This window comes from Phocoena sinus, chromosome 15 (genome assembly GCF_008692025.1).
Source record: "Phocoena sinus isolate mPhoSin1 chromosome 15, mPhoSin1.pri, whole genome shotgun sequence".
NCBI classification, from domain to species: domain Eukaryota; kingdom Metazoa; phylum Chordata; class Mammalia; order Artiodactyla; family Phocoenidae; genus Phocoena; species Phocoena sinus.
Genome location: NC_045777.1, coordinates 46030492 through 46057566, shown reverse-complemented (window position 1 = coordinate 46057566; position 27075 = coordinate 46030492). Strand labels below are relative to the sequence as shown.

The following is a 27075-nucleotide window of genomic DNA, read 5'->3' as shown; positions in this document are numbered from 1 at the left end:
CACAATTGATTTACTCATTATGAGAAATATACCTGCTGACTGGACTAGGGTTTGCTGATGGCCTGTGAGCGCATTTTCCTAGGAGGGAAATAAATCTATTGCAAACCCAAGTACAGATTCAAAGGTTGCTCCATTCACATAGAACAGAACAGAAAAGAGGAACTGGGGGCTTTATGACGTCACTGGGATCTAGACATCACCAGGAGAGGCAAGTTGCTAAAGGGGCTTTCTACCAAACCAGCCTGGAACCTTGGAATCATTTGGGGAAGTGTTTAAATAAGTTCCAAGATTCCAATGATGCATCATCCCACTTTATAATCAAGTCTTGGGAAAAACTAGGGTTAGGTCAGGCAAAGGTTATAACAATTAAGATTTATTTTAAAAGGTTCTGGATTGTACCTAGACTAACTTTTTTCACATTTTATTATGAAAATTTCCAAACATACAGAAAAGTAAAAAGAACTGTATACCCACATACCCACCACCCAGATTCTACCATTGACATTTTATTACACTCCCAAATCTGTCTCTCTCCATTTCCCATCCATCCATCCATCAGTTCCAATCTGTTATTTGTCTGCATTTCCAAGTAAGTTGCAGATATTAGTACACTGTTTTTTAGCTTATACTTTGAAATTTTTAAACATCCACAAAAGCAGATATGAGTATAATGAAATCCCATGTACCCTCACCCAGATCCACAGTTGTCAACATTTTGTCAGTCTTATTTTATCTCCTTCCCTCACCCACACTTTTTTCTTGAGTAGTTTAAAACAGACAACATTTTTCTCTCACAAATACTTACATCTCTAACATACAAGGATTAAATACATTACCATTTAAGAAGATTCTTTATTACCTAGTCCTTGTCAGTTTGCTTTGGCTTTCTCTAAAAAAGTCTGTCTGTATTTGCTGTGTTTGAATCAGGATCCAAATGATTTCCCTGTAAACTGATGGTTGGACCTGGGTCCAGGATTACATTCCAGGCGGGTTATTCTGGCAGAATGACATCCAAGGCAGTGCTGGTCCTTCTTACTCCACCTCCTAAGGCAGCAGGTGTCTACTCGTCCCACCGTTTGTGCTGCCAAGGCTGGGCCGTGGGCTCGAGCGTTGGCAGACGGGTGCCTCTGATATAAAGCTTCCATTACGCAATTTTCTCAAAGTTAGGATCCTTTCCTAGATGCATTTCATTCACTTGGACTTAGAAAATGGTGACTTTTCTAACTCAGTTCTTTCTTCTGCATTTATTAGTTGGAAAAACTTTTCCCATCAACTACTTGGTAACTCTGAAATTTTTTTTTCAACCACAGAGGCAGGGTAAATGCTTGATTCTATCCCTTTACTTAACCAGTTTCCAGAATAATGAGTTGTTGCCCTAGCAGCATCCAGAGGTTGGGTTGTTTGTATTTTTGTGGTGAAAACACACATGAACATAAAGTTTACCATCTTAACCATTTTAAGTGTACAGTTCAGTAGTGTTAAGTACATTCACATTGGCGTGCAGCAGATCTCTAGAACTGCGTCATCTCACAAAACTGGAGCTCTGGGCCCGCTAAACTAGTCCCTATTCCTCCCTCCCCCAGCCCTCGGCAGTCACCACACTACTCTGTCTCTGTGAATTTGACTACCCTCAGCATCGTATGTAAGTGGGATCATACCGTATCTGCCTTTCTGTGACTGGCTTATATCACTTAGCAGAATGTCTGTAGATTCATCTGTGTTGTGGCCTGTGAATCCAAAGGTTTTTATTATTTTTAAAATTTTATTTACTTATTTTTCAAACGAACTCATGTATTTTTATATATTTGCTGTGTATCAGTCTGCGGTAGTCATTATCCTTTTGGTTCTCAAACTGTCCTGTCCTTGGCCAGTGGAAGCCCCTTCAAGAGAACCCTCAAGGCCTTTGCACACAGCTCAGAAGTCTGAGAACTTCCTTACTTCCTGGAACGACAAGGTGCTCCAGGCTCATCTGGTGCATTTCCTGCCCCAGACCTGGAATATAACGCATTTTCCTAAGTGGGCCTGGTTCCTTTTAGTACTGCATCTAAGTACTGGACTCTGGAAATTCCCTTAGCCCAGAATATATTAGGTTCCAGACTTTTCTGGATAAACTGTCTAATACTAGCTTGATTATGGGGGCCTTTAACTATGTGGGAGATTCGTAAGTCACCCAGCGCGGCACACGTCTAATGGGTCTCCTGTTTCTGTTTCATAGGTTTGAACAAGCACCAGCCTCAGGTTTATGGAGGACACCATCGGGCCAGTGTGTTACCACCTTGAAAAGACATGATAATTCTATCCAAGAAGAGGTGGTCGCGAAGCAGTCTGAAGTTTTCCCAGTCAAAAACGTGGACCAGAGGACAAGGGTTAGTAATTTTTATTTTTTTAAATAAGTTTCAACATGTACAAGTTAGTCATTTGAGGAAATAGTTACGTTCTTAACAATGATTAACATATTTGAAAAAAATGATAAGTTGTAAGTGAGGTTTTGTGGTTGGTTGGTTGGTTGGTTGGTTGGTTGGTTGGTTGAACTGTCTGATCTCAGGCCTTTTGCACAGTGTTATATGTAGGCATCTCAAGTCCTTACATAAAGTTAACCCAGGTCCTGGAGGTAACCTAATTAAACATAGCTACCACAGCATTTGCCCAGGGAATTCAGGAGCATCTTGTAGAATTCTGGTTTTCTTTCTCCGCTCCATCCTTTAAAAATACTGTATGGTCGTTTATGTCAACTCCGCAAATATGTACTAATCCACTTCTGTGGATTAGGCAGCAGCCCAGATCCACTGGAGGGAAAGAGAGAAATCCCACGTGGTCCCTCCTTCAGGGGAATGGCATAATGGGATGCCTGCAGTAAGAACACGGCAGAGGGTATGGACCCTCAGGAAAGGGAGCCAGGCCATCTGGAGAAACAGGGCGGGAGCCGAGGGGTGTGCGAGGTGACCCTTAAAAGACAGGCAGGATTTTGACGGGCTCAGAGGGCGGGGCGATGGGCAAGGGCTGTTAGGAGCCCAAGAACAGACCAAGAAAGCCCACACTTTTCCAGGAAACGGAGCTGTTCTCTGTGGCTGGGGAGTGGACTGCATCTGGGGACGGGGATGAGAAGCTCTAGGGATCACCGCCCACCGTGCAGGGTCTGGCCCAGCTCGGGAGCCGGTGTTCACGGGTTCAGCAGAGTTTGGAAAGCCACGGAGCCCCTTGAGCCAGGCTGCAGGAGGGTCTGCAGGGCCTCAGGGAATTTAGCCTGCATGGATGGGAGGGGGACGGCCAAGGACGAACCCTGCCACGGCTCAGCCAGGACAGTTGGGGGCTGACTGATGACCTGTCACTAGGGAGAGCGTGAGATGCTGGACATGAGCTGATGGAGCCCGTTCCTGGGGAAACATGGGGAGTGCGGGGTGGGGGGTGGAAGACCAGGTCCAGAGCAGCCGCCCCATAGACATGGCCTTTCTTCTCCTGAGCTTAATGTCTTGTTTGTCTTGTTTCCAAGTATGTTTTTTCTTTCTTTTTTTTTTTTTCTTGGCCGTGCTGTGTGGCTTGTGGGATTTTAGTTCCCCAACGAGGGATTGAACCCAGGCCCTCGGCAGTGAGAGTGCAGAGTCCCAACCACTGGACTGCCAGGGAATTCCTTCCAAGTATGTTTTTTTATCCTTATACATAATATAGTGTTCTCAGGCTTTTTGATCATTTTACAGTTTTTATTTTTATTATGCACAGTGTTCAGGATTCCGCATGTGCCCCCTCTGGAGGCAAACCTTTCCCTTCTGTCCCAAAGCCACAGCCTGTGCTGCCATGCAGTCCAGAGCCTCTGCATCACCCTCCAGCCTTCCCAAACCCCCCTTTCCTGCCCCCTTAATTAAAAGAGAGTAAAAGGACATTTTTTTTTTAAGCATTTCAAACATACGTACATGGAGTGATACAGTGACGCCATTGACCCACACTTGCACATGTGTTACCCCTGCACCATGTTGTTTCGGACTCCCTCGCCCTCCTCCTCCTCCTTCCCTCCCCCTGCCCTTTCTCTGCTCTCCCTCCTCGCCTCCTTCCTCCCCTGTTCCCTCCTTCTGGAGTAAATTATTGCAGGTATAGATAGAGCCCCTGGGCACCCCTCACAGTTCCTGCCCTTTTCAAAGGTAACCTTGTGTGCATCCTTCCTGCACACATTTTCATTTTACTGCATTGCGTGTGACTCAGTAAATAACCCTTAGTTTTGTTTTGTTTTGTTTGAGGTATGGTACCATTTGTGTGAATGTTCTTAGAGAAAGAACAGTATTCTTTAGGAGGAACAGAACCTGTGCTTTTTAGATCCGTTCCATACCTATTGATAAATGTAGATCCTAAAAAGGATTTTGTTTTCAGGTTTTATTATCCATCGTATTTAGTACTGTTTTGTAACGACATCATTTTCCATTCTTGTTCACTGCGGCTACCCCAAATCTCAGCCATGTCAAGGGTGAAATAAGTATTGGTCTCCTGCCATTTGCCATCTCATCGTCTTTTTTTCTAAAGGTGTTGTTTATATCAGGAAAACATATTCCAAGTTCCAGACGACCAGTTCACTCATAATTTTTCAAATAATAGCTCCATCATTAATGGGAAGGGGGCTTCCCAATTAACAGTTTATGAGTCAAATGATATTCTTCCTCCCCTAGTAGGTTTCTTGTTCCTTTTTAAATCATCTTAGTGACAGCCATAAAAATTACTAATAAATGAATGACAAAATCCATCCTTAAGGGACTTCCCTGGCAGTCCAGTGGTTAAGACTCTATGCTTCCAACTGCAGGGGGCACGGGTTCAATCCCTGGTTGGGGAACTAAGATCCCGCATGCTGTGGCATGGCCAAAAAAAAAATCCTTCCTTAAAAATAGAAGCAAGCAATCAGTTTCTCAAATAGGTTGCGACTGAAAAAATGTACGGCCCTAAAGACTAACGTTACCAGAATGATGTGGGCAGGGGCAAGCCTTACAGACGTGAGAATAAAATGCTTTTCTGGGCTCTAGGACTGTTAGATTCACAAATCGTTTTATGATTAGCATAGTCAAGTGTCTTTGAGTTGTTTTCCTGTATTCGAACAATATATACATTTAGTAAATAGTATGGGTTCAATGTTTCTCTGTAGATAAAATCTTAAAAGTAGAAGATTTTCAAAATTTAAGGAAGCACTACTAGACATCACTTGGTTAAGAATCTAATGAAGCTCAGAAATACTTCCTTTGATCTCTTGGGTAAATGGCTAATTAAACAGCCACATGTAAATGATGTTTACCTGTGGGTCCCTTGCTGTCAGCTGGAGTCAACCCGTCTCCTGAGTAAATACATCATTAAAGCTGCTGAAATTTGGATTATGTCCCCCTGAGACCAGATAAGATCCACAGCACCCGCATAACCTATTAGGCAATTACATAATTGAGCTGCATGCTTTTAAATCAGGAAAATTTGTAATTATGTGAAAAAAAAAAAATGAGTTGGGTGCTTCATTAAAATACAAAGTACCTTAATACTGCTTTTCTCCCAAGTGAAGCCTGCTTCCACCCAGGGGGACCTCTGCAGGCAAAGCAGCCCAGCCTGCCGGAGTCACTTGCAGAGCAGATGGGAACGGCCACAGAAACCCCTGCCCCTCTCCTGAAATGAGGGACTGGTGTTCTGTTCTTCTCTCTTGAATACTCGTTCACTGGCTCATATGAATACTTCCCCTTTCTTTTCAGTGCTACATCGATGAAATCCCCTTCCTCTCCTATAACTCAGATAAAACTTAAGTAATGATACTCGCGTTTCTCTAACACTGAAAAATTACTTCCGGTGTGCAGGAGGAAGGTTCTTGAGGAAGGGTCAGTTAATCTGTGTATGAGGGGAAACATCCATGCTGTCAACATCTGTGGTGTTTCATTCTCTTGTTCTTCTGTGTCTGCATTAACAGCACTGGTTTACATATGGAAGGTAATTTTATTTTATTAAGTGCTTTCACGTTCATTTTCTCTTTGTAGCACCCGTTGCAGAAACCGTATTCTTCTAGAGCTAGCATATGTTTTCTTTAAAAAAGTAACAGGGGAAAAAACCAAACTTGGAATATTAAGGTAAACAAAAAGAAGAAAATTGCCTGTTATCCAACTGTCCACATAGAACCCTGTTGACAATGCGATGTATGGTCTTTAATATTTAACATATTGACAAACGTGGGTTATACTGTTTGTGTGCACGGGCTCCATGGTCCCCACTTGTCACAGGTGAACTTCCTTTCATGCCGTCGCGTGTTCTACATCCTTTCTAACGGCTGCACAGAGACCCCTGTGTGGCTCTTCCACTGTCTCTTTAACCAGGCTCCTGGTGTTAAACATTTTAAGTTGTTTTTAATTTATCCTCTAGTAAAAAGGTTTCAAAGAATATCTGAGCAGTTCAGTTTTTACAGATTCCCATGCGGTTTCCTGAGAATGATTTCCTAAATGTAGATCTGTTAGGTCAAAGGGTATGTGCGTCTCTCAGGCTTCTGCTCTGCACTGTCAGATCTCACCCTGGAAGGGTCATCACTTACCAGGAATGGATGAAAATATCCTTTCTCTGAGCTCTTTATGAAACTGGATACTATCAATTTTTTTTTTTGAGCACCAAATTGAGAAGTGCCAGGGAGGTCAAATTGCGGTCACACTTTTCTTCCACCTATTTGTTAGCCATCTGTATTTCTTCTTTATATTAGTAATTTGCCAGTTCACGTTCTTTGCTCATTTTTCTATTAGGTTAGTAATATTTTTCCTTACTGACTTTTAAGAACTCATATATGAATTTGTATTATTTGCTACAATATTTTGAGCAGTTTGATTTTCACCTTTCATTTTTCTTAATGGTGTTTGGATACAAAGCCTTTTCCATTAATATCTTCATTTATCTATTTATGCCTGTGAATTTCACAATTGATAAGTTTCTAGATGTAAATTGAGTCAACCTAGATGACTCTTAGGGTTCTAGGCCTAGCAAGATCCATATTTAGACAGAACTTTGAGAAAATGAGCCAATTAATCCTAGGTGTCCTGCTGAGCGTAACTCATAGGACAGTTTTTCTTTCATAAGATCTGAAATATGGAGGTGTCACTCTCAGTCATCCTGTAAGTAGTGTGTGCCTTGGCGCTGAATTTCTGAGCGCTTTCTCCTGGCTCCTGGGAAGGTTAGAAAAGTGAGGGACTAGTTCGTTGGTGTTGACTTAGGCTGCAGACTGCTAAGAACAATGAGGCAGTCTCCAGCACCACCACCACTACCACCACCACTGGGCTTCAAATGTATGAGATGAGAGCGAGCCTTTACTACCTAACAAATAAGTTGGAACCCAAGCACGGGCCATTCATAAGCACCATCAGAAGGTCCATCTTTGGTGGCATTTTTCAGGTAGAGAGCCCCACTTTGCAGAGCCCTTCAGTCACAGGTGGGACGTGCAGGGCAGCTTGCTCACTCTTTGCGCTTTAGTTCTTTCGCCGGTCACACTGCAAACTCCTTCCGTTTGGGGCCTTCCTTAGAAATGCACCTTTTCAAAGATCTGCAAACAGTACATCTTGAGAATGTATCACAGATGTTTTTCCTGACTCTGCATAAGTTGTTTTTGGTGGGCCCTTTGAATGGACCTTCCTACCGTTCCTTGTCTCAGGCTGACTTTTGTTTCTGTCCCATATTGTCATTATTTCCTGCTTGTTAGGGACTTAACTTGTGAATTCCTCTGCGGATGACCCGCTGGGCAGATCTACCGCCATCTCTGTTGGCTTCATGGTCCAGCAGAGTCAAACCAACCATTCTCATGCTGTAATTTGACCATCCATCAAAAACCCTTATAGATATAAAATACTCATCTCTGAGAAGTTATCTCTAGAATTAGTAAGAGAAATCCTAGAGATATGAGTATTAAGTAGTGAAGATAAATGGGATAAAATATACGAAATAAATGAAAACCTGCAGTGTGCCCTGCACTTACTCACCATGGTGCAAAAAGAAGGCTCAGTATAGAGCTGGTGACACTGGTGGTATTCTTAGCAAGCTTACAAGGGCTTGTTAGAAGGATGTTTGCAGTATCATTATAGCACTTTAGTCTGTGTTCTTTTGAAGCCCAGGTGGAACCCAGCTAAAGCAAAAGAAGTTCTTACATGAAAGGAACGTGCAAAACAGTGATGTTGATTGTGTGTCATCACGGAGGGACTAGTGAGAAGTAATCCGAGTTATTGAAAATCTAGGACAATCTCCATTGTCTGCAAATTCTACAGTATAAAGTGTAGAAAGCCTCAACAGTCCTTTAACAACTTTATTCTTAAACTGTGGGTTAAGGCAGTGGCTATTGTGAAGTCATGCCAAGAAATTATTAGTTACAGCTATTGCATAAGATAATATGAGGAAGAAATACATACTTGAGGCACTCTCAGAAAGTTTGGATTATTTTAAATATCAGAAAAAGAAAATTATAGTTTTAACTACAGAGATTAAGCCAATTCTTTTTGTTCATCTCCTAAAATGCTTTCCATATATCCAGAATTATTGGGTGCACAGAATAGGAGCTTACTCTCTGTGGGGACAGACAGACTAGATCAGGATGGGCAGAGATCTTGAAATGAGACATGCTAGGATGGTCCAGAGAGCATCCTGATGGTTGCGAGATGGTAGCTTCTGTCCTTCTGGACAGATTCTAGAAGCAAGTGCAGTGCCGTGGTTTACATGGGCAGCTGGGACTGGGCACTATGGCAGCCAGTGATGGGAACCAGCCCTGGCCCGAGCTTCAAGGGAGGATGGTACACCTGAATGCCAGTCGGCAGAAACAGGGCTCCTGTTCAGTTCATTCCAGAGTTATCCCAGTTGGAGTAAAATCCAAGGCCCACTTTATACAAATGTAGGAAAAGCTCCTGGTTACAAGAACTGGACAGACAGGTCTCGGCTGCAAGGCTAACTTGACGCCAGGTCTTTTGGCCAAGGAGACTAGAACTCCTTAAGTCCCCTTCAGTCCACTTCTGGCCCCTCGGATAAGCCATGGGTCCTGGAGGCCAGCTGGTCCTAAGGCGGGCCGAAGGCAAGAGCCTTGCAGGGATGTCAAGGCGTATGACCGTGGCCTCGGCCAAACTCATAAGGCTCAATCTTCAAGGTTTGGCCTCGGCGATTCTTCACATCCTTTCACGTTGATGACAAGGAAAGAGTATGATATTCCCCTTTGTTCACTAGATGTTTGCATTGTTACCGTTTCACTCTTGCACAGAAGATGACCAGGGAGCCTCTGCCCAGCTCCCCCTTCCCTTGAGGGTCTCAGGTCCATTCCCCACACAGTGGGTCGGACCCTGCCCCGTGTTTACTACTGTCATCAGGTACCAGGGAGAGGTCGGTGCCACCACCTAGTGTTCCTCTCCCACCGCCGGGGCAGGCTTCCACTTCCGAGTAGGGGGAGAGAGAGGCTTGTGCTCTGGCAGCGGGACAGCGGCACCAATGGTTGTTCAGCTCTGGTCACCAGTATATTTTTATTTCTTGGGGGAGGAGTGCTGACCTGGAAATGCACTGGCATGAGTATTAACGTATCCTATTAAGTGCCACTTTTTCTCTGCCTCTCACATTGGCTGTGGTAAAATCCCTGCCCACCTCCCTGCCCAGGACACTTCTGGCAATGTCGACAGTTCAGTGCCCTGTGAAAGCAGATAGGCCATGTGGCAGCTGAGTTTCCTCAAGCTCCCCGGCAGGCTTAGTGGCAAAGTACAGAGTGTCTTTATCCTTCGTTGAAGGTTATGATTTCCAATAAGGTCGGCTCTCTTTTTGCTTTAGTGTATCCTCCTCCGCCCCCAAGTTTTTCCACAATCTTCCCATTGAGGGGAAGTTCAGGGGTCATTTCTTGAAGAATGGGGATACCGTAAGGTCACATTTTTCCAGGTCTCCTTCTCAGTCCAAACCAACTCTGTCCTCACGTGCCTGAAAAACAGGATTCGTGCAGTGAAAGAGTAGATCTTGGGTAAACCACCCAGGTTAACAGAGGTGGTCACGTCTCATATACATACTTCCCAAGTAGAAAAACATTGCATTACATAAGATTCAGTCCTCAAAAAATGTCTTCTTGTGAGTGTAAGTTGTTGTAAAGAATTAAATTACGCTGGAAAATAATCAGGTGTTATTTTATCTTGAAGACATTTTAATTTCAGTTAAATGTCAGGAGACAAATTAAATCCTAAGTAAAGCTTAACCTAAAATAACATTTGAAGGCTGGGTCTTTGAGACCAAGGGGAATGTGACTCACCACGGCTTGTTTTCATTTCTTTGTGCTTTCTTTTATGCACCGTAGGCAACAGCATTATTGAAAAAAGGCCTCACAGGAGAGCATAAGGATAGGTCGGCTGTTCACAGCAGTGAATCATCTTGCAGCTTGCCATCCACTCTGAATGACAACAGTGGAATGAAGAACGGAAAGCCTGCTCTGTGGCTCAGCAGTGTTCCTACAAGGGAACGAGGTAGCTATTGTTAAGGGTCTGTCCACAGCGAAACTGCGTTCAGAATCAATGTGACACCCTCTTTCTCAAAGTGTGCCCATAAAATAAAGCTTCTAAGGAATCCCTGTGATTCAATATACATGACATGTTACTTGTTTTATACCACCTTCCAGAAATAGGTGTTTCAAGACTGGGAAACCTAATCGTAGGTCTGCAGTTCTGCCAAATTTCCAATAAAATATGTTTTTGTAAGTTATGAAATCTTAACAAAATTAACAATTGATAATATATACTTTTTGATCATCCCACAAAGATGAAGACGATTCCATTGAAATGATACCGTAAAGAACTGAAGTTTTTGATATCACCTAATAGAATTTACTCAAAATTATTAAACATTCTTTTTAATTATAATAGAACCTTATAAAAGTCTAAACAGATGATTAAGAATCAATGAATTTATGACCCCAAAATTTAATAAGCAATTTTTAGTATCTAGAAATTGTGATTATTTTAGTGTTACTGTTAAGACGTGCCAGTAAACTGCTATAATGGCATTTCCAAGACAGCTGTGAGTTGCTCAGGATATTGTCAGAAGTTGATAATGTGCACAGGACCTGAGGCCCACTTATGTTAAGCCCCACACAAGTCTGATAGATGTAAGGTTAAATTATTTTGCATGAAAGCAACATAGAGATACCTTAGCTTTCGAATAGGTTTCCTTTAGTAATAGTGTATTTCAGATGAGATAAACTGACCAAGAAAAGAAGACGGGAAGGCAATGCAAATAAAAGGAATGGCAGTTAAAAAACCAAACAGACAAAGGCCTATTCCATCCATATAACCTTGAAATACATTTTTATTATCATATGTTTGATTTTTAGAAGTTTCCAGTGGCTGCGGAGACGAGAGTGCAGAAGAAAGCGTGGCAGCGAGGATGCCAGTCACAGGTAAGGTCGTGGCTGCCTGAGGGCCTCAGATTCAACTTCCTTATGTAACCAGAACATTTCAGGTTGGTGGCTGTGGACTCTGCGAAGAGCAAGTGCATTCCACTACCACGTGCTGTAGCAAGGGATCAATCCTGAGAGCATGAGGTGTGAGCTTAGGTTAACATAAAGGAAGGTAGAAAATAACCCTGTCTGCTGAGTCCTTCAAAATTGTTACATGTTTACACGTGTGAGTGTCCCACCCCCCCATGAGCCTTTCAGCACCTGCGTCTGTGTGAAAAGGTCAGCCCCTGTGGGGAACACCAGTCATTATATGGCCAACTACAGATGTTTCTGATTTCCCTCTTTTCTTTCCTGTAATAATTGAATGTATCATTATACTGTAATAAGAGCAGGAAAAAAAACAGTGCTGGACAAGAAGCTTGCTTGTGCCTCAGTTACAAAGCCCATCTGATCATTAAAAATTTTAGCAGTAAAGTTTCATTAAGATCTGTTAAGATTTCTGCACATATGTTAGGTCTGTTTAGGTGAAATCTAAATGTCATTACTTATTTTAGTTTTAGAATATCAATAGCAGCAATTAGTATTCTGAACAGAGTTCTTATTTGTCGTACATCTAAATTTACTAGTACCTTATTTTGTAAAGTGGTGTGCTACTTCATTATAAATTCAAAGGTCTGACTTTAAATATTTATGCAAGTAAACACACCATTGCACGGAGGTACTGAGGCATGCATCTGCATATGTGTGTGTTTTGTTGTTCATAAGCAGAAGAGAATGGTTTCCTTTATGGCAATATGATTCATGGCCTGATGATTAATTTTAAACCCATGTATCCAGAATGAACTCTGATTTTGAAAAAGGAGTTTATAGTAGAGCAATTACTGTATATATTCTGCATCAGATAATATTTCACTCCAAAATACAGAGGTTTTCTTTTCTTTTAAACATTTTCCCTGGTGATACGTTTATTGCATTTTTATTCTTCATTTTGAGAAAACTCTGATAGAATTCCCTGTTTGTTTTTTTATTAGCAGAGTTAATAGAAGTGTAGATGATCCCAAACTGCAGATATCCAAGAAGTCATTTGAATGCTTTCCTTTTGCATCTACCTTTGAGTGCAGGATCTCTAATGACCTCTGAATTTGTTTCAGTTAGAGTCCTAAGGGCTTGTTGGGGAGGAACCAGGAAGTGACCTCATTGCCTATTCTTCCTCATCTGTTCAGTATCAGTCAGTGACTGTCCCCAAGTTAATACAGATGTAGTCTTCCCATGGGACTTTTTAACTGAGGTACTGTTGACATGTAACGTTACATCCGTGTCAGGTGCACGAGGTAATGGTTCACGGTTTGTAGACGTTGCAAAATGATCAGCGCAGTCAGCCTCGTTAATCTCCGTCGCCACATGTAGTTACAATTGTTTTTCTTGTAATGAGAACTTCTAAGGTTTACGCTCTCAGCAACATTAGATATGCGGTACCACAGTGTTAACTGTAGTCACAGTGCTGTACATTCCATCCCCAGGACTTACTGATTTTATAACTGGAAGTTTGTACCCTTTGACCCCCGTCACCTGTATCACTCACCCCCTACCCCCCCACCAGTAATCTCCAGTCTGTTCTCTGTATATCTCAGAATTTCTTCTTAAGAGAGGAGATAGTCAAGTACCAGGGTTTCAAGTCTTTCTTCTCTTCACGTGGGAAGAGGTGTGATGTACCTAGAAGTAATACGGACTATTTGCCATGAAGGTTTTTTTAAAGAAATTGTCATTGATCCATCTAGTTCGCAGTTTAAAAAATGCTTTGTGCCTGTTATAGGCCAAAGCAGTAGGCATATAAAATAACCTGGGGGATGTAAAAAAAGCTTTCCGAAGCATTTTCTTAGTGGGAGCCTTGCTGTTCTGCGCCCTGCCACCACACCCCTCCTCTTCGGCACGTCCCGCCTAGTTCCTGCCGGAGGCCTTGTGCATCTCTGCTTTGCATATTCCATGGTCTCTGCGTATTCCTTGGTTGCGTCTGTCATTGCAGCTCCTTTGATCTCCAAGTTCTTGACCTAAATCTCTTTACTAAATGTTTGTGTCTTTTGCCATGATTATTTGGAGATTCAGCCTTTGGTGAAGTAAGGCAGGTGTATTGTTTGATTTAAGATAATGGAGGCCACCTCCTCCTTTGTAATAGTTCTGTTGAGGCTCTCCTGTCTATGTGGGCCACAATCCTCCTGGAATATTCCAAAGAGAAGGAACATTTGTGAGGCTGCCCACTGGGAGCTGAGGAGATGTGGTGGTGGATCCTGGGCTTTGGCATCAGCCGTTGTTGTCAGCTCTTTACTTCCTGCTCTGTTTCTTTAGTGTAACTAAACCCAGGTGATGTCAGGATTGAAAGTGACTTGTTAAAGCTGCTTCCTGCATCAACAACCAGCAGGTTACAGTAGTAACTTTGGACAGTTCGGAAGTGCTCATCCTCAGGGTGGGTGCTTCTATGTGATTCTGCCTTATAGCCATCTCCCAAGGGATATGGTAGAGCGAGGTCACAGGGAAATCAGGGTCCGGCACAGGAAATTGGGCAGAAGTTCTGAAGTTACACCGTTTTCAGAATGATGAGGGTCCTGGGAAAGTTTAACCTGAGAAGGGCACAAAAGCTATTCTTAAATATTTGCGGGGCTGCCAGATTTACCGAATATAGTCATAGAGTGTAACTCGGGGGCCCTGTTAGTGAGTGTTGCAGCGAAGGAATCCACACCCAGTAACAGCAGAACTCTCTAGCCTTTTTAGTCGGGTGTCTTCCAGGCACGAGGTTCTGTGCCAGGGCTTGAACCGTGGCAGGAACCTGCTCTCTAGAGGGGCTCCGTGGAAGGGTTCTTGCTTCTGGGAGCAATGACATTGCTTCTGATGCTAAGCCTGTGATTCTCATTCCGTAGTGAAGGGATCAAATGAGCCGACGTTCTCATTCATTTCCCTTCTTATTGCGTATCCCCACCATTTAAAAGAGTTTGCTGTCGCTCTGAAGGCATCGGCCTTGTATAGTCACTGTCATGGGGAATGTGAGTTTCACACTAGTTCCTGTCATCTGTGCGGAGACTTACGTACACACCCTCCTGCACACACACCCACGCACACAACCACAGCCTGTGATCTGCTTGTTGACACAGGCTACCCCTTCCTTTAGTCTGGTTGTTCGCACTAAAGAATCCTAAAGGTCAAAATCAAAGATTAATGCGATTATCTATGAGTGTGTGGTTTTCTTTATTTAAGAATAATATATAATTTGCATATATGTTACACCTTTACTTGGGCTGAGTCCAGGGAATACCAGGGACAGCCAAAGACCAGGTCCCTGCCCTCCTAAGCCTCCATCGTCTCTAACCTTCACAGGAGCCCTGTAGGTAAGCAAATCGTTCTACACATGGTCCGGCATACTTGGAAAGATTGAGAGCCCTGTTGAGGGCCATATAGCCAATGTGTCAGATCTTGAATCACACTCAAATTTCAGGAATTAAGCCCTGAAGTCCTTCCATCCCACCATGCAGCCTCTTTTGCTTTATGAGAGGCGCCTGCATCACGGCATCTGGATCGGTTTGTATCTTAACAAAAGATGAGCCCTGCAAGGACGATTTTGAGAGTGATGATGAGCAAAGCCTGGAGAGGTGGGCAGCTCTTGAGGATTTCTGAGTGTGGACTGTCCTGGGGTGGCCCTTGTAAAGCGGAGTGAGTCTGTACCCCTAGGCGAGCCTGAGACCACGAAGCGGGTACAGGACAGTCAGGTCAGTGTTTCCCTGGAGCACTTAGGCCAGAATTGAAGCCATGCTTGTCTAGATTATGAGAGAAAGTCTCCCTCTGAACTACTCATACCCCCAAAGTAAAATTTCCCACATTGGTAATTTTATTGGTATTTATACTAAATTTACCTTTGAGGAGGATTTGGTGAGTTTTAATTTTAGTAAATGATGCAGCTTATGCTAAATGTCATAAAAACCCAGCCCCGACACAGTATATGGCACACAATGGGCACTCATTTCATCAAACGAATGAATAAAAATGAAAGTACTAAGGAGTTTCCTTAAGCGCTTGTTGATTTAGGCCAGAACACCGTCTCTTTCCATCAGTCACTCCACCGGTACTTTCCCACCCACGTGCCCATCCTGGCAAAACTCATCTCCTTAAGCTCCATGTGAAAAGGGCTCTCAGCTTTTATCTCAAGAGGATTAAGCCTCTAAGAATGTCCATTCAGCCTCTCATTCTTTTGACACCAATTCTCTTGGTCAAGCTGTGTTGAAAGTGGTTGCCTGACTATGCCATTTCTCACTGATACTCTTTGGCAAGCTGAAATATTCCAGGTCAGACTGAGGTACGTCCATTTAGAAGCTCTGTGGGAGGTCAGCCTAGATTTGCAGGGTGCTCCTGGGGCTGTGGGCAGGGCTTCCCCAAACATCATGGCTTGAGTTTTGCATCAGATTGGGAAAAGGCTGGAAATACACGGTGGCCGCATTGTCACCGGTGGCTAGATTTATCCTGGGAGAGAAAACTGCAGTGACAACTGAGGACTGCGGAGTCCAGTGGCAAAGCACTTCTACTCCTCAGGCTTTCCTGAGACTGCGCCTCACCATTTCTGTCCCGGAAATGCACAGTCAGTCAGGATGCCTTACCTGCTGTGCCTGGGGAAGGGAGCCCAGGGAAGCACTGTGTGCCGCTGGGTTGGCCCTGGCCCCGTCTCCGTGGCAGGGGTCCAGCTGCTCACGACAGCAGAGAACTCCTCACGCAGGACGTTGCAGGCTAGTGGGGCCTGTTTAACGTGGTCATAGAAGAATGGAAGGCGCCTTTCTGAAGAGCTCTTGATTGGGTGCTTTCAAGGAGATGAACTCAGAAGTGCCTGAGAAATTCTCCTCAGTGGTTACACAACAGAATCCCGTGTGGAGCTTTAAAACAGACCCACACCCCAGCCACACCCCGGACCGGGTGCCCCAGAACCTCCAGGCCTGAGCCCCAGGCATCAGTCTTGTGTAACACACCAGGTGACTCCCCGGGTTTGAGAACCATGGAGCAGGGGATCTCAAAGCCGAAAGAGCCCTTGTAGGTCATAGTGTGAAACACCCTTATTTTATGCAAGAGACTTGAGTGGAGAGAGGGGAGAGGTTGGGCTTTAGATATTTCAGTACAATCAGGGGTCAGGGAGGGTATGATTTCCCTAGGGCTGCTGTGGCAAAGTGCCACGAGCTTAGAACCACAGAAATGTTTTCTCTCACAGTTGTGGGTGCTAGAAGTCCAAAATCAAAGTGGCAGCAGGGCCCTCTGAAGGCTCCGAGGAGCATCCTTCCTGGCCTGTGGCAGCCTCTGGTGGCTCCTGGTTTGTGGCAGCACGACTCCAGTCTCTGCCTTCGTCCTCACGTTGCCGCCGCCTGTGTCTCTGTGTCCTCTTCCCAGCAGGACAGCAGTCATTGGATTTAGAGCCCAGTGTAAATCCAGGATGAGTTCATCTTGAGATCCTTCGCTAATTACATCTGCAAAGATCCTGTTTACAGATAAGGTCACATGCTGAGGTTCTGGATGGTTGTGAATTTGGGGTACAGGGGGTGGGGAGGGATTTCTTCATATTTCACACTGCCGGCTTCTGGTTCATCATGTACCGTGATTGTTCCTGGCCCTACTATAAATGATGATGATGATGAGAATATTACTGTCTTTATTTCCAAATCTTCTCATTTTATAAATCATTGAGTACAAATTGCTAGAAAGTTGCTTTTAAAGACTATTTAATTATGCCACTAAGATACAGCTTCCTGATCAAAATTACTCAAAAGTTAAAGATTGCATGACCTTGAGAGTTGAAATTTCACCTCCCATGGCTGAGCAGTGTTACATGGTTATGAATTTTCATGTGAAGTAGTATCAGCAAAACTGTTTCAGTTCAGTTTTTGAACATTCATTAAAGGTCAGTTACAAGCCTGGCACTTACTTGCAGGTGTAATTGTTGAATCGCCCCATAGAAATTCAGAATGTGATGGAAACATCTATTTCCTGAAGCATCTCCAGGCAGCTCATCTGAACGGGGAGCATTTCCCTTCTCCGTGCATCTGCCCTCCCTGTGTGAGGACGGAGGAAACCTGGACAAGAGGCTCCCAGGCCCAGGATTGCTGGTAGAGTCGTGGTTACCGCAGAAAGTCTAGATATGAAAAGTAATTCCGGTTATAGAGCCAGCCTGTGTGCCTCTCACGTTCACCTAGACGTGCGGCTCTTTTTTTTTTTTAATTTATTTATTTTTGGCTGCGTTGGGTCTTTGTTGGTGCGCGCGGGCTTTCTCTAGTTGCGGTGCGCAGGCTTCTCATTGCGGTGGCTTCTCGTGTTGTGGAGCACGGGCTCTAGGCGCGTGGGCTTCAGTAGTTGTGGCACACGGGCTCAGTAGTTGTGGCTCACGGGCTCAGTAGCTGTGGCGCACGGGCTTAGTTGCTCTGCAGCATGTGGGATCTTCCCAGACCAGGGATCGAACCCGTGTCCCCTATATTGGCAGGTGGATTCTTAACCACTGCGCCACCAGGGAAGTCCCGTGTGGCATTTTTTTTTTAATTCCCAAACATAGATGAGTTTTTTGTATTTTCAGAATTGTGAAAGCACCCTTAGCCTAATAGTTTCTTGTTTTAATTTGAGTAGATTGCTAGACAAGTGATTTCTGGGTTTTAAGTAATAGTATTTACCTTTAGAATTAATTTTAGAGTTACATCCCACAATTTTTGTTTTATTTTGCAAAGACAACTGGGTTTGCGCCATCAGCAACACATCTAGTGCGGTGTGAATGAAAAATTGGCATGGGTGCAGAAATACATGAAAAGCGTTAGCCCTGGGAAACTCGTGGGCAGAAACTATTTTTCGAATTTAAGTTTAGAATTTCTGCATTCTTCCTACAGGAATCAGTTATCCTTCCTGACTTAGAGATGCCCAGTTCTTTGTCGGTTCAGGGTTGCTTTTCTAGCTGTAGTATGGCATTGTTTGCGTCTCCTTTTGTTATTCCCTCTCTTCTTTTCTTCACCAGGGATTTCTGCGAAAGCCAGGCCAGCCAGGCCGAGCCTCTGCCTTGGAGACGGAGACACCCCTCAGAGGCTGGGGAAACACATGTTTATCTGGCTCTTGTAATGGGTTGTTAAAAGCACTTGTTCGCCAGATATTTTCTTTTTCTTTTTGCTTGGTAGATTTAGAAGTATTTTAGCAGGTGTACATTTGCATATAAAAGAGAATGAAAGATAAGAAGTTGAGGCTTTTTCTTTCTCTCCTCAGCATCATCGCTCTCCTGCCTCCCTTTATTCAGCACATTTTCATTTTCTTTCTCTGTTCCCATTTTCTAGACAAAATGCGTATCAAAAAGAAAAAAATCTCGGTGATCCATCACCACTTGGCAGGAAGATAGGTGATGGGGTTCAGCCAGCTTGTGTAACAGAGTAAGGAAAAATGTATTTCTCTTGTTGTGTCGTCAGTCTGGAATTGATAGCTAAGGGTAGATTTTCACCCCTGGACCCCTTGCCTTATTTTGTATTTTCAGCCGCAGTAGTTTGTACTTTTGAAACTCAGTCTTGACGCAGCTTTGAGTGTGTAATGGAAGCCTGACTGAGCAGCCCAGAGCTGGAAACTTGCGCCTGCGTGTACACTACTTCTGTGTGCGCCAGAGCATCTAGTTAAAAATCATTGTATTCTTAGAAATGCTTGTTTTATCTCATTGTTCGCACTACTCAGTTTTTTTCTGAGGGTTTGACATTACTAACGGGAGGAAGTATTTCTCTGGAGTTCTGAGTCACAGGCTACAAAGTGAAGCCTTAAGGGGCCACCCAGTCCTCAAATTTGCAGACTTATGGTGTCCCTGCAGTTAAGACTCAGGTCTTTTCACCTTGGAAATATTGAGATATTACCCTCGTCCCGACCTTGTTTACAGCAGGCCAACTGGAACCTCCAGCTTTGTTCCTTTCGCTCCCCTGTCTGTTCACTCATTCATTTAACAACTGAATTTGCAGGGCTACGCCATGCGGCTTTCAGCCACTTGATTCCTCACTGCCCTTCTTCCTTCCAGAAAAGCCTGGGCCTGAAGTGCCACAGACTTCAACTCTGTGGCTTTGCTTTATGCCGTTGGTGTCCTGGCTAAGTCTTCTAGGCTGTTGCAGGAGAATGTCTGAATTGTTTGAGCAAAAAGTATACTCTTGCTTCCAAAAATTCTGGAATCTGGTCCATTTGATACAGACAGCGCCCTAGCAATCTCCAGACAGCTGTTGCAGCCTCCTTGATCCTATGTCCCGGGCTATGTCAGCTCTTTTAGCGGAGAAAGCCATCCTTAACATCTAGCTTGTATCCCTTGGCTGAAGTTTTTCTCTTGAGTGTTCTTGTGCCACATTCAGTGAACACAGAAAAAATTGCTCGCCGCTGTCTAGTTTCAAGGTTGCAAGTATGTTCTGTGTGGCCTGTGCAGTGTTTTAATTTTTTTTTAAGCCAGAAATCTGGCAAGACTAGGCCTGCTTTCCCGGCTGGCAGCAGTCGGCCGTGGCCACAGAACAGCTGTCCCCTCCGGACAGGGCGTGAGCTCTCCCGCCCCTCCTACCGCTCCCATCTGGCCAGAGTCACGTGTGTGGTCCTGCCGGGCCCCAGAGAGTGTCTGCACTGACAGTCCTGCCCTGTCCTCTCTGCTGCAGAATCTGTGTACTTGAACCCCTCTTCCCTTGTTTCTACACAGGCTGTGTAGCCTGTAACCTCTCCTGATCATTTTTTAAACCAAACCTTGATTTTGTTTTTCCTTTCTGGGTCATCTCTCAGTTCTTCGTCTGCTGTTTTGTGCAGCTCTTCTGACTAAAGTAACAGTGAATAAGGGTATCCGGTGCCGTGGGAGAACGACTCCAGTCCTGAGCGTCTGCTCCAACCCCTCCGGCTGCTTTGGGGTCGCTGGTCCTGCCTCAGTTAGTGTTTGTTCCTCCAAGGGAGTGCACATAATCCTTTCACCTTTTAAACCTCACTCTGCGCTGAAACCATTAGAGGAAGCGTGCACTGGAGGTGGGGGAAGGCGATGTGCCTGGTGGTCCTCAGCTGGATCGTGCCAACCCTTGATTACTCGGGTCAGGGCCGCCACATCCCACATAAAAACTGTCCGGACGGCCGCCAGTGACTCTGCTTGGAGAAGGACCACAGGAGGTTTAAGGATCAAGTGCCCGTGAGGAGCCGGGTGTGGGAAGGGGGTGGGCTCTGGCTGCGTGGGCGGGAGAGATGCGCTTTCTCCCTCCAAACTGTTGTACCGTTGAAAGCAGACTGAGGCAGCCTGGACGGGCAGCCCAGTGAGAGAGTCCGAGTCCTTCGAGAAGGACGGGCAGGCCCCAGTGTGGGAGACATGTGCAGCTGATTTCCGAGCGCTAGGATGGCCCCTGGGCTGGGGTGACTCGCTGCCCGGTCCTCCCTTCCAGGCTCACACCAGAGATGAGATACATTCCGTCTTGTATTTGGACAGAATACTTAATCCCCCACCCCCAATCTGAAATCACCTCACAGCTACTAACCTGATATTTTGCACAAAAATCCTCTCCTGAAAATAAATAGCACATGTTTTCTTGGTTTCTGAGAAGCCTGAGAGCTGGCTTACTGGAGTCAAATGATTTCCCTTCAGATGGTAGACAGCAGAGCCCAGCTCTAGCTTCCAGCCACCAGGAGCCTTTGTTCATCAAGAAGCAGCTCTCCTTTCTCTCTTTCTCTCCCCTCTTTCCCCGCTTCCTTCCTTCATTTCTCTTTAAAAAAATTTCTTTCTATCTTTTGCTGTCTTTTCCTTGACCAAATAAGTTTCACTGAATGCAGAAATAGCACATGGTCGTTAAAATCTGGACTTGTACCCTAAAAGCTGAAAGTCTTTTTGGCTGATCTTTATAAAGTAAAAACAAAACAGCATTTTCATCTGTTTTACAGTGATTCTTTACCTTTTTAGAATTCAGACACTCCACCTTTGATTTTATTAATACCTTACCCCCTCAACAGATTACCTGACAATGAATGTGAGGTGATACGGTTGTTAGGATTAATCGGAGAGTGTTATGATGCACTCCTATCGAGCCACCCTGGGACACTGGGATTAACCTACAGCAAGAAACACTTTCTATCCCAGGCCACTTCCCCGCACACACACAGATGTTACACAAAACAATACTTTCCCCTCGTGCGTGTACTGCATCTGGTGTTTTCTTTATTAAAGTTTTCAAACTATCAGTGCTAGTTCCAATGGACACTGATTTCACAATCCAGCAATGTTAAAAAATGTTGCCTTAGGATTTATTATTTTCAGAGTTAAGAGTCCCTGATCTGTGCATATTTTAATTACATAGCATTTACTACTCAAAAATATGATGCTCATTTTAAATACTTATTTTTTATCTTGACTGACTCTCAGTAGGGCAAGGTAAGTTATATTTTTCTCCTTCAGCATGTTGGTAGTTTTAACCAGTAATAACGGGCCTTGTAGTTCAGTTCTTAAACTGAACCAGCAAGCACAGGAATGCAGCCGATGGCCAGCCCCTGGAGCTGACAGGGGAATCCTTTAGTTAGTGGCCATGTTGAGAGTGTGGCCATGGGTGCTGTTTTGCTGTGTCTCTGCTAAAACTCTAACTCTGCATCCTCTGCTTCACCCAGGAGTCCTTGAGACCTGAGGCAATGGGGAAGCTTGTGTCCCTCAGGTCCTTCACGGGACCCTTATTTAGTATTCTTCCCAACAGTCTTCCCCACTTTAACTTAGAGCAGGGCTAAGGGCTCTGTTGATTGTTTCCTTTGACACATAAAAGTTTTTAAGTTTGCTGTAGTCCTGTTTGCCTTTATTTTGTTAAGTGTGCTTTTGGTGTTGTATCCAAGAAATCACTGCCAAATCTGATATCCTAAAGCTTTTCTCCTGCGTTTTCTGCTAGGAACTTAATAGTTTTAGGTCTTATATTTAAGTCTTTAATCCTTTCTGAGTTGATTTTTGTGTATGATGTAAGGTAAGGGCCCAAATTCATTCTTTTGCCTGTGGGTATCTTGTTACCTGGGACTTTTTCTCATATATAGAAACGAAAGCCTACCAGATGCTGAAACAGTCTACCCTTCAGGACAGTGCACACCAAGCTGAAGACGGATTCCAGAAGGCCGAGGGCTCTGCATCACTGTCAGGTAAGCAGGGCGGACAAGCCAGTATCTGGGAGACCCAGGGCTACGGCCAGGGCTGTGTACAGGGAAGTGTTATGATGTGCTCCTGTCGGAGGTTTCTGGAGTTTGCTTTGTAACAGGTTGTCACCATCGCAGAATGAGCCAGTACTTTTCGAGTCCTTAATGAACAGGAGTTTGGAAGAAGCTTCCCTCCAGGGTGTGTGCTGGCGATGGCCTTACAGGCCCTTGGGTTCTGCCTGACGTGTCACAATGGTACCTTGTCGCTAAGCACCACAGACACCCCAAATTCTTTCCCTTCCCACCTTTTCCCAGTTTGTTAATCAGTAGTGGGGAGTGTCATCTGGGCTACCTCCCTTGCCTGAATGATGGGGGATTTGGGGTTCTTCAAATGAAAAGACTGTAAATCCCAGTAAGAGCTCAATTTTAAGCTTAAATGTAGTTCCTTCAATTTAGGATTTTTGTTTCAATTATAATCTTCTTAGTTTTCTTATACGTTATTATCATATTTTTATTATTTTTCAGTTGTTTTTACTTTATCACACTTTTTTCCTTTTTTTTTTTTTTTTTTTGGTATAAGTCACCTCAACTCCCTTTGTGAAAGTAAACGGATTAATAACAGAAGGAAGTATACTTTAACGACTTGCTTTTTTTTTTCTTTTTTTTGGGGGGCTGTCCTGCGTAGCTTGTGGGATCTTAGTTCCCCAAACAGGGATCAAACCCAGGCCCACAGCAGTGAAAGCACCGAGTCCTAACCACTGGACTGTCAGGGAACTCCCTCTAATTTTTTTTTTATTATTTTTGATTAATTTCTTTTTGGCTGTGTTGGGTCTTTGTTGCTGCAGGCGGACTTTCTCTAGTTGCGGCGAGCAGGGGCTACTCTTCATTGCAGTGTGCGGGCTTCTCATCGCAGTGGCTTCTCTTTGTTGTGGAGCACGGTCTCTAGGAGCGTGGGCTTCAGTAGTTTTGGCTCGCAGGCTCAGTAGTTGTGGCGCACGTGCTTAGTTGCTCTGCGGCATGTAGGATCTTCCCGGACCAGGGCTCGAAGCCATGTCCCCTGCGTTGGCAGGAGGATTCTTAACCACTGTGCCACCAGGGAAGTCCCCGCTCTAGTTTTTATATAAACCACCACGCTGGGATTTTGCTTATCAGAATGAATTTCTCCTATTAGAATGAATTTCACCTATCAGAATGATTTCACCTATCAGAATGATTTCTTAATATCACATAATTCCCAGTCCGTATTCAGATTTCTCAATTGTCTCAAAGCTGTCTTCATCAGACAGACATTTTTTTGAGGGAGATATTTATGGTATATCAGACTTAGCTGTCTGTCTTTGGAAAGCTATTTCCTAGATAATATTAGTGTTAGAATTAGTTACTGCAAAATTCAGTTATTTGGGTTGTTGTGAGGATTCAGTGAGCCAGTGCAGGTTAAATGCCTAACACAGTGCCTGGTAGAGAAAAGCCCCCGGGGAGGGCTGGCCATGTTGTTGGTGGTGGTGATTTGAACTCCGCAAACATGAGACATTGTAGTTTGTTGAGGTATAAACAGGCTTCTGCCCCGATGGAGGTCTGCATCACTGTAGAAAGATACAGCCCTATGCACTGTTTGCTTTTCATCACTTTCTTCACATTTGAATCACAGAACCAGAATCCAGAGGGATCTCAGGAAGTATTTATCCAACCCCCTCCCTCATTTTACAAATTACCCAAGGGAGTAATGCCTCTTTTGGAGCATTACAACCCATTAGCAGGCATACATGGTTTGGAAGGTGACTCTACAGATGTGATTTTGGTAAGTATATTTTGAATGGCTAATAGGACAGGCTCAAACAATGAGTAAATTTGACATAAGTTGTAGTCCCTTGGATGTGTATCAAAAATTATAGTGCTATTAATATGCTAATGATTGGGCTTCCCTGGTGGCGCAGTGGTTGAGAGTCCGCCTGCTGATGCAGGGGACACAGGTTCGTGCCCCCGTCTGGGAAGATCCCACATGCCGCGGAGCGGCTGGGCCCGTGAGCCATGGCCGCTGAGCCTGCGCGTCCAGAGCCTGTGCTCCGCAACGGGAGAGGCCACAACAGTGAGAGGCCTACGTACCGCAAAAAAAATAATAATAATAAAATATGCTAATGATTAACATATGAGTTTGTTCATATGACGTGATCCACACAACACGGGTTGTACAGCCAAGCACCCCTCGATTCGGTTCCCATCCTCCACACTCAAAATCATAGTGTGTGCTTTGTAAGACATTGGGATCCTCGAAGTGCTCCTGGTAGCGTTGGCTGGCATTGGAGTTAGATGCTGGCTCTGGAGTTTATTGTGCATTCAGTCACGCATCACGTTTCCATTCTCGCCCTCACCCTGACCCTAGGGACTTCTCTGAGCTCCCACGAGAAGCAGGCGGTGGGTGGGAGGGCCACGTGCCCGGTGTGGAACGTCACACGCTGTCACACACTGAACGCAGAGCCACCCCAGATATAACCATGGATGAGGAGGCACGTGGCTCATCTCCTGTGTCAGGCGCCAGATCTCTTGTCTCCACACCTGTCTCTAAGGAAGCCACTTTGTTTTCATGTCTGAAAAGACCTGGTCCCCTTAAGCGGGTGCAGACCCTCTAGGGGCCGAACATGGACACATTGTTAAGAGAACCACTTTGCTTCAGAGGTTATGAGCAGGCACGCAGGTTACAGGTCAGGAATGCAGTAGGTGCCTTTCGAGGCGATGCTTATGCACCCTCTATCCACGATCTAGTTTGACTGCCAGTTAAGAATCAGACTTGTAGCAGAAACGTCCAAGGTGAGGACGCCCAGGAGGCAGAGGTCAGGGATCGCCCTGCAAGCTGGGAGCACTGTGGGGTGGTCTGGTTCCCCAGGCTCCAGGGAAAGGGGGTGGACTGTGCATCTTCCCCATCAGCCCTTTCAGGCTAGTTAAGGAGTAGCCTCGATGGTTTTCAGTGGGCGTTCATTCTCCTCCGTGAGAGGGAAAAAGAGAGGATTTGGCAGAGGGGCTTAAAGGCGGGTGGGCGGTAATGTCATCCAGAGGTGTCAGTTGCTTCTGAGACTGGCTCCCAGTTCCTGTTAGCTCGGTGAGCCAGCGCTGCCCCCGTGTTACAACAACTCGAATTATCCAGAGCCTAGTGCCACGGTGGAGACCCATGTGCTCACACACACATCGTGGCCATTTAAAATGGCGCTCTTTGAATGATTTTACTTTTTACGTACTCTGTGTAACTATCACGGGAAGCCGCCCCCTTCCTTTCCGTGTCATTCCCTGCCTCAGAAGCCCCTCGCTTTCTGTGAACAGCTCTTCCTCTGTTGATGTTTGTTTTACAAGTTATCGTGAGGCCGCTTCTGCATTCACTGCGATGGCCACGCTCACTCTCCACGCTTGTGCTTGTCACAGGTTTGAATATTGGCAGCGGTACATTCAAGACAAAGACAACTCACAAGATCTCTTCAGAAGCGAGTTTTTCGTCTAGCGAAGGCAGTCCTTTGTCAAGGTAAAGTCGTGCAAGCCTTTCTGAATAGCGGCAGCAAGACGGGAAATGTCACTCCTCAGGGAATTAAACGCTGGCTGCAGATGATTTTGCTCTGTGACTCGATGGAAGGTTATGGTTGAGGTTTTTGTTTATCTGAAATGACAGTGGAAACTTTAGTCTACCTTTGAAAATATTTGCACCAGAGCCAAGTATTGTTTTGCAGCTGTTGTTTCCTTGGTTTAAGACTCAATTGACACCTCAGTGAACCACAAATTAGCGTCTACAGCTGCTCGCAGTAGGGCTGCTTAGAAACCACACAATGGAGGGTGTCGGAGAGGGCAGAGAGAAAGAGCCAGGCCTTAAAAGAAATAAAGTGGCCTGTTTCTTCTTTCTGAGACCGCAGAGATATATACAAGCAATTGCTGGATATTTGTTTTTGTATTCCTCTTTTTTACCAAGTATTTGGGCTGGACTATTCTTTCCCTCTCTGATACCTTCTTGCTTATTTTCAAATGTGAAAATTTATCTTTTCACATTTGTTAAACTGTAGCACTCCTTGTAAGTTTTTGGAGCAGTGATAAGTGAGTCGTGTGCTAGATGTGTCATCAACATAAAATACTGATCGTGCAATGGCACTGAGTCACTTAGGAAGAATTTGTGGATGGGAGTAGAAGCAGTTGTCTGATACATACCTACCTTTCCACTTTGGGCTAAATAGCATTTAAAACAACACAAGTTTGCCTTTTGTAATATTTCCCCTCAAAAGATGTCCTGTAGATGATTGTATTACATTCGAATTAACTGCTCGCCCTGATGAAATTTTAAAACAGGAACTTTACGTTTGTAATGTCCCGTAAGATAAAATTATTTGTTCAGAAATGTGGTATTTTTACAGTGAAAAAAAATCTCATTTTCATTTCTATTTTGAAAAACACTACAGTATTTTTAGGACCTGGATATATTTAAATGAGATTGGTTTTCTGATATTAAGTTCTTTTAGAAACCTTGTGTGTTCAATTTTAGGGAATCCACTCATTTAATTTTTAGAAATTATTATCTTTAATATCTTTCATCTCTGTTTTTGAAG

General features: G+C 44.4%; 1 protein-coding gene across 3 annotated transcripts in view; it reads left to right on the top strand.

Annotated features, from left to right (window-relative positions):
- KIZ (kizuna centrosomal protein) overlaps positions 1 to 27075 on the top strand; it is a 114196-nt gene that overhangs the window by 75179 nt on the left and 11942 nt on the right. For all 3 annotated transcript variants that reach the window (XR_004345745.1, XM_032604899.1, XM_032604900.1), the window contains 5 exons: positions 2216 to 2366; positions 10280 to 10445; positions 11309 to 11374; positions 22406 to 22507; positions 25913 to 26009. Coding sequence is in view for 2 of the 3 variants with exons in the window: in XM_032604899.1 (XP_032460790.1) it covers positions 2216 to 2366; positions 10280 to 10445; positions 11309 to 11374; positions 22406 to 22507; positions 25913 to 26009 (582 nt within the window). In the remaining variant the exon portion in view is untranslated. The remainder of the gene's footprint in view (positions 1 to 2215; positions 2367 to 10279; positions 10446 to 11308; positions 11375 to 22405; positions 22508 to 25912; positions 26010 to 27075) is intronic.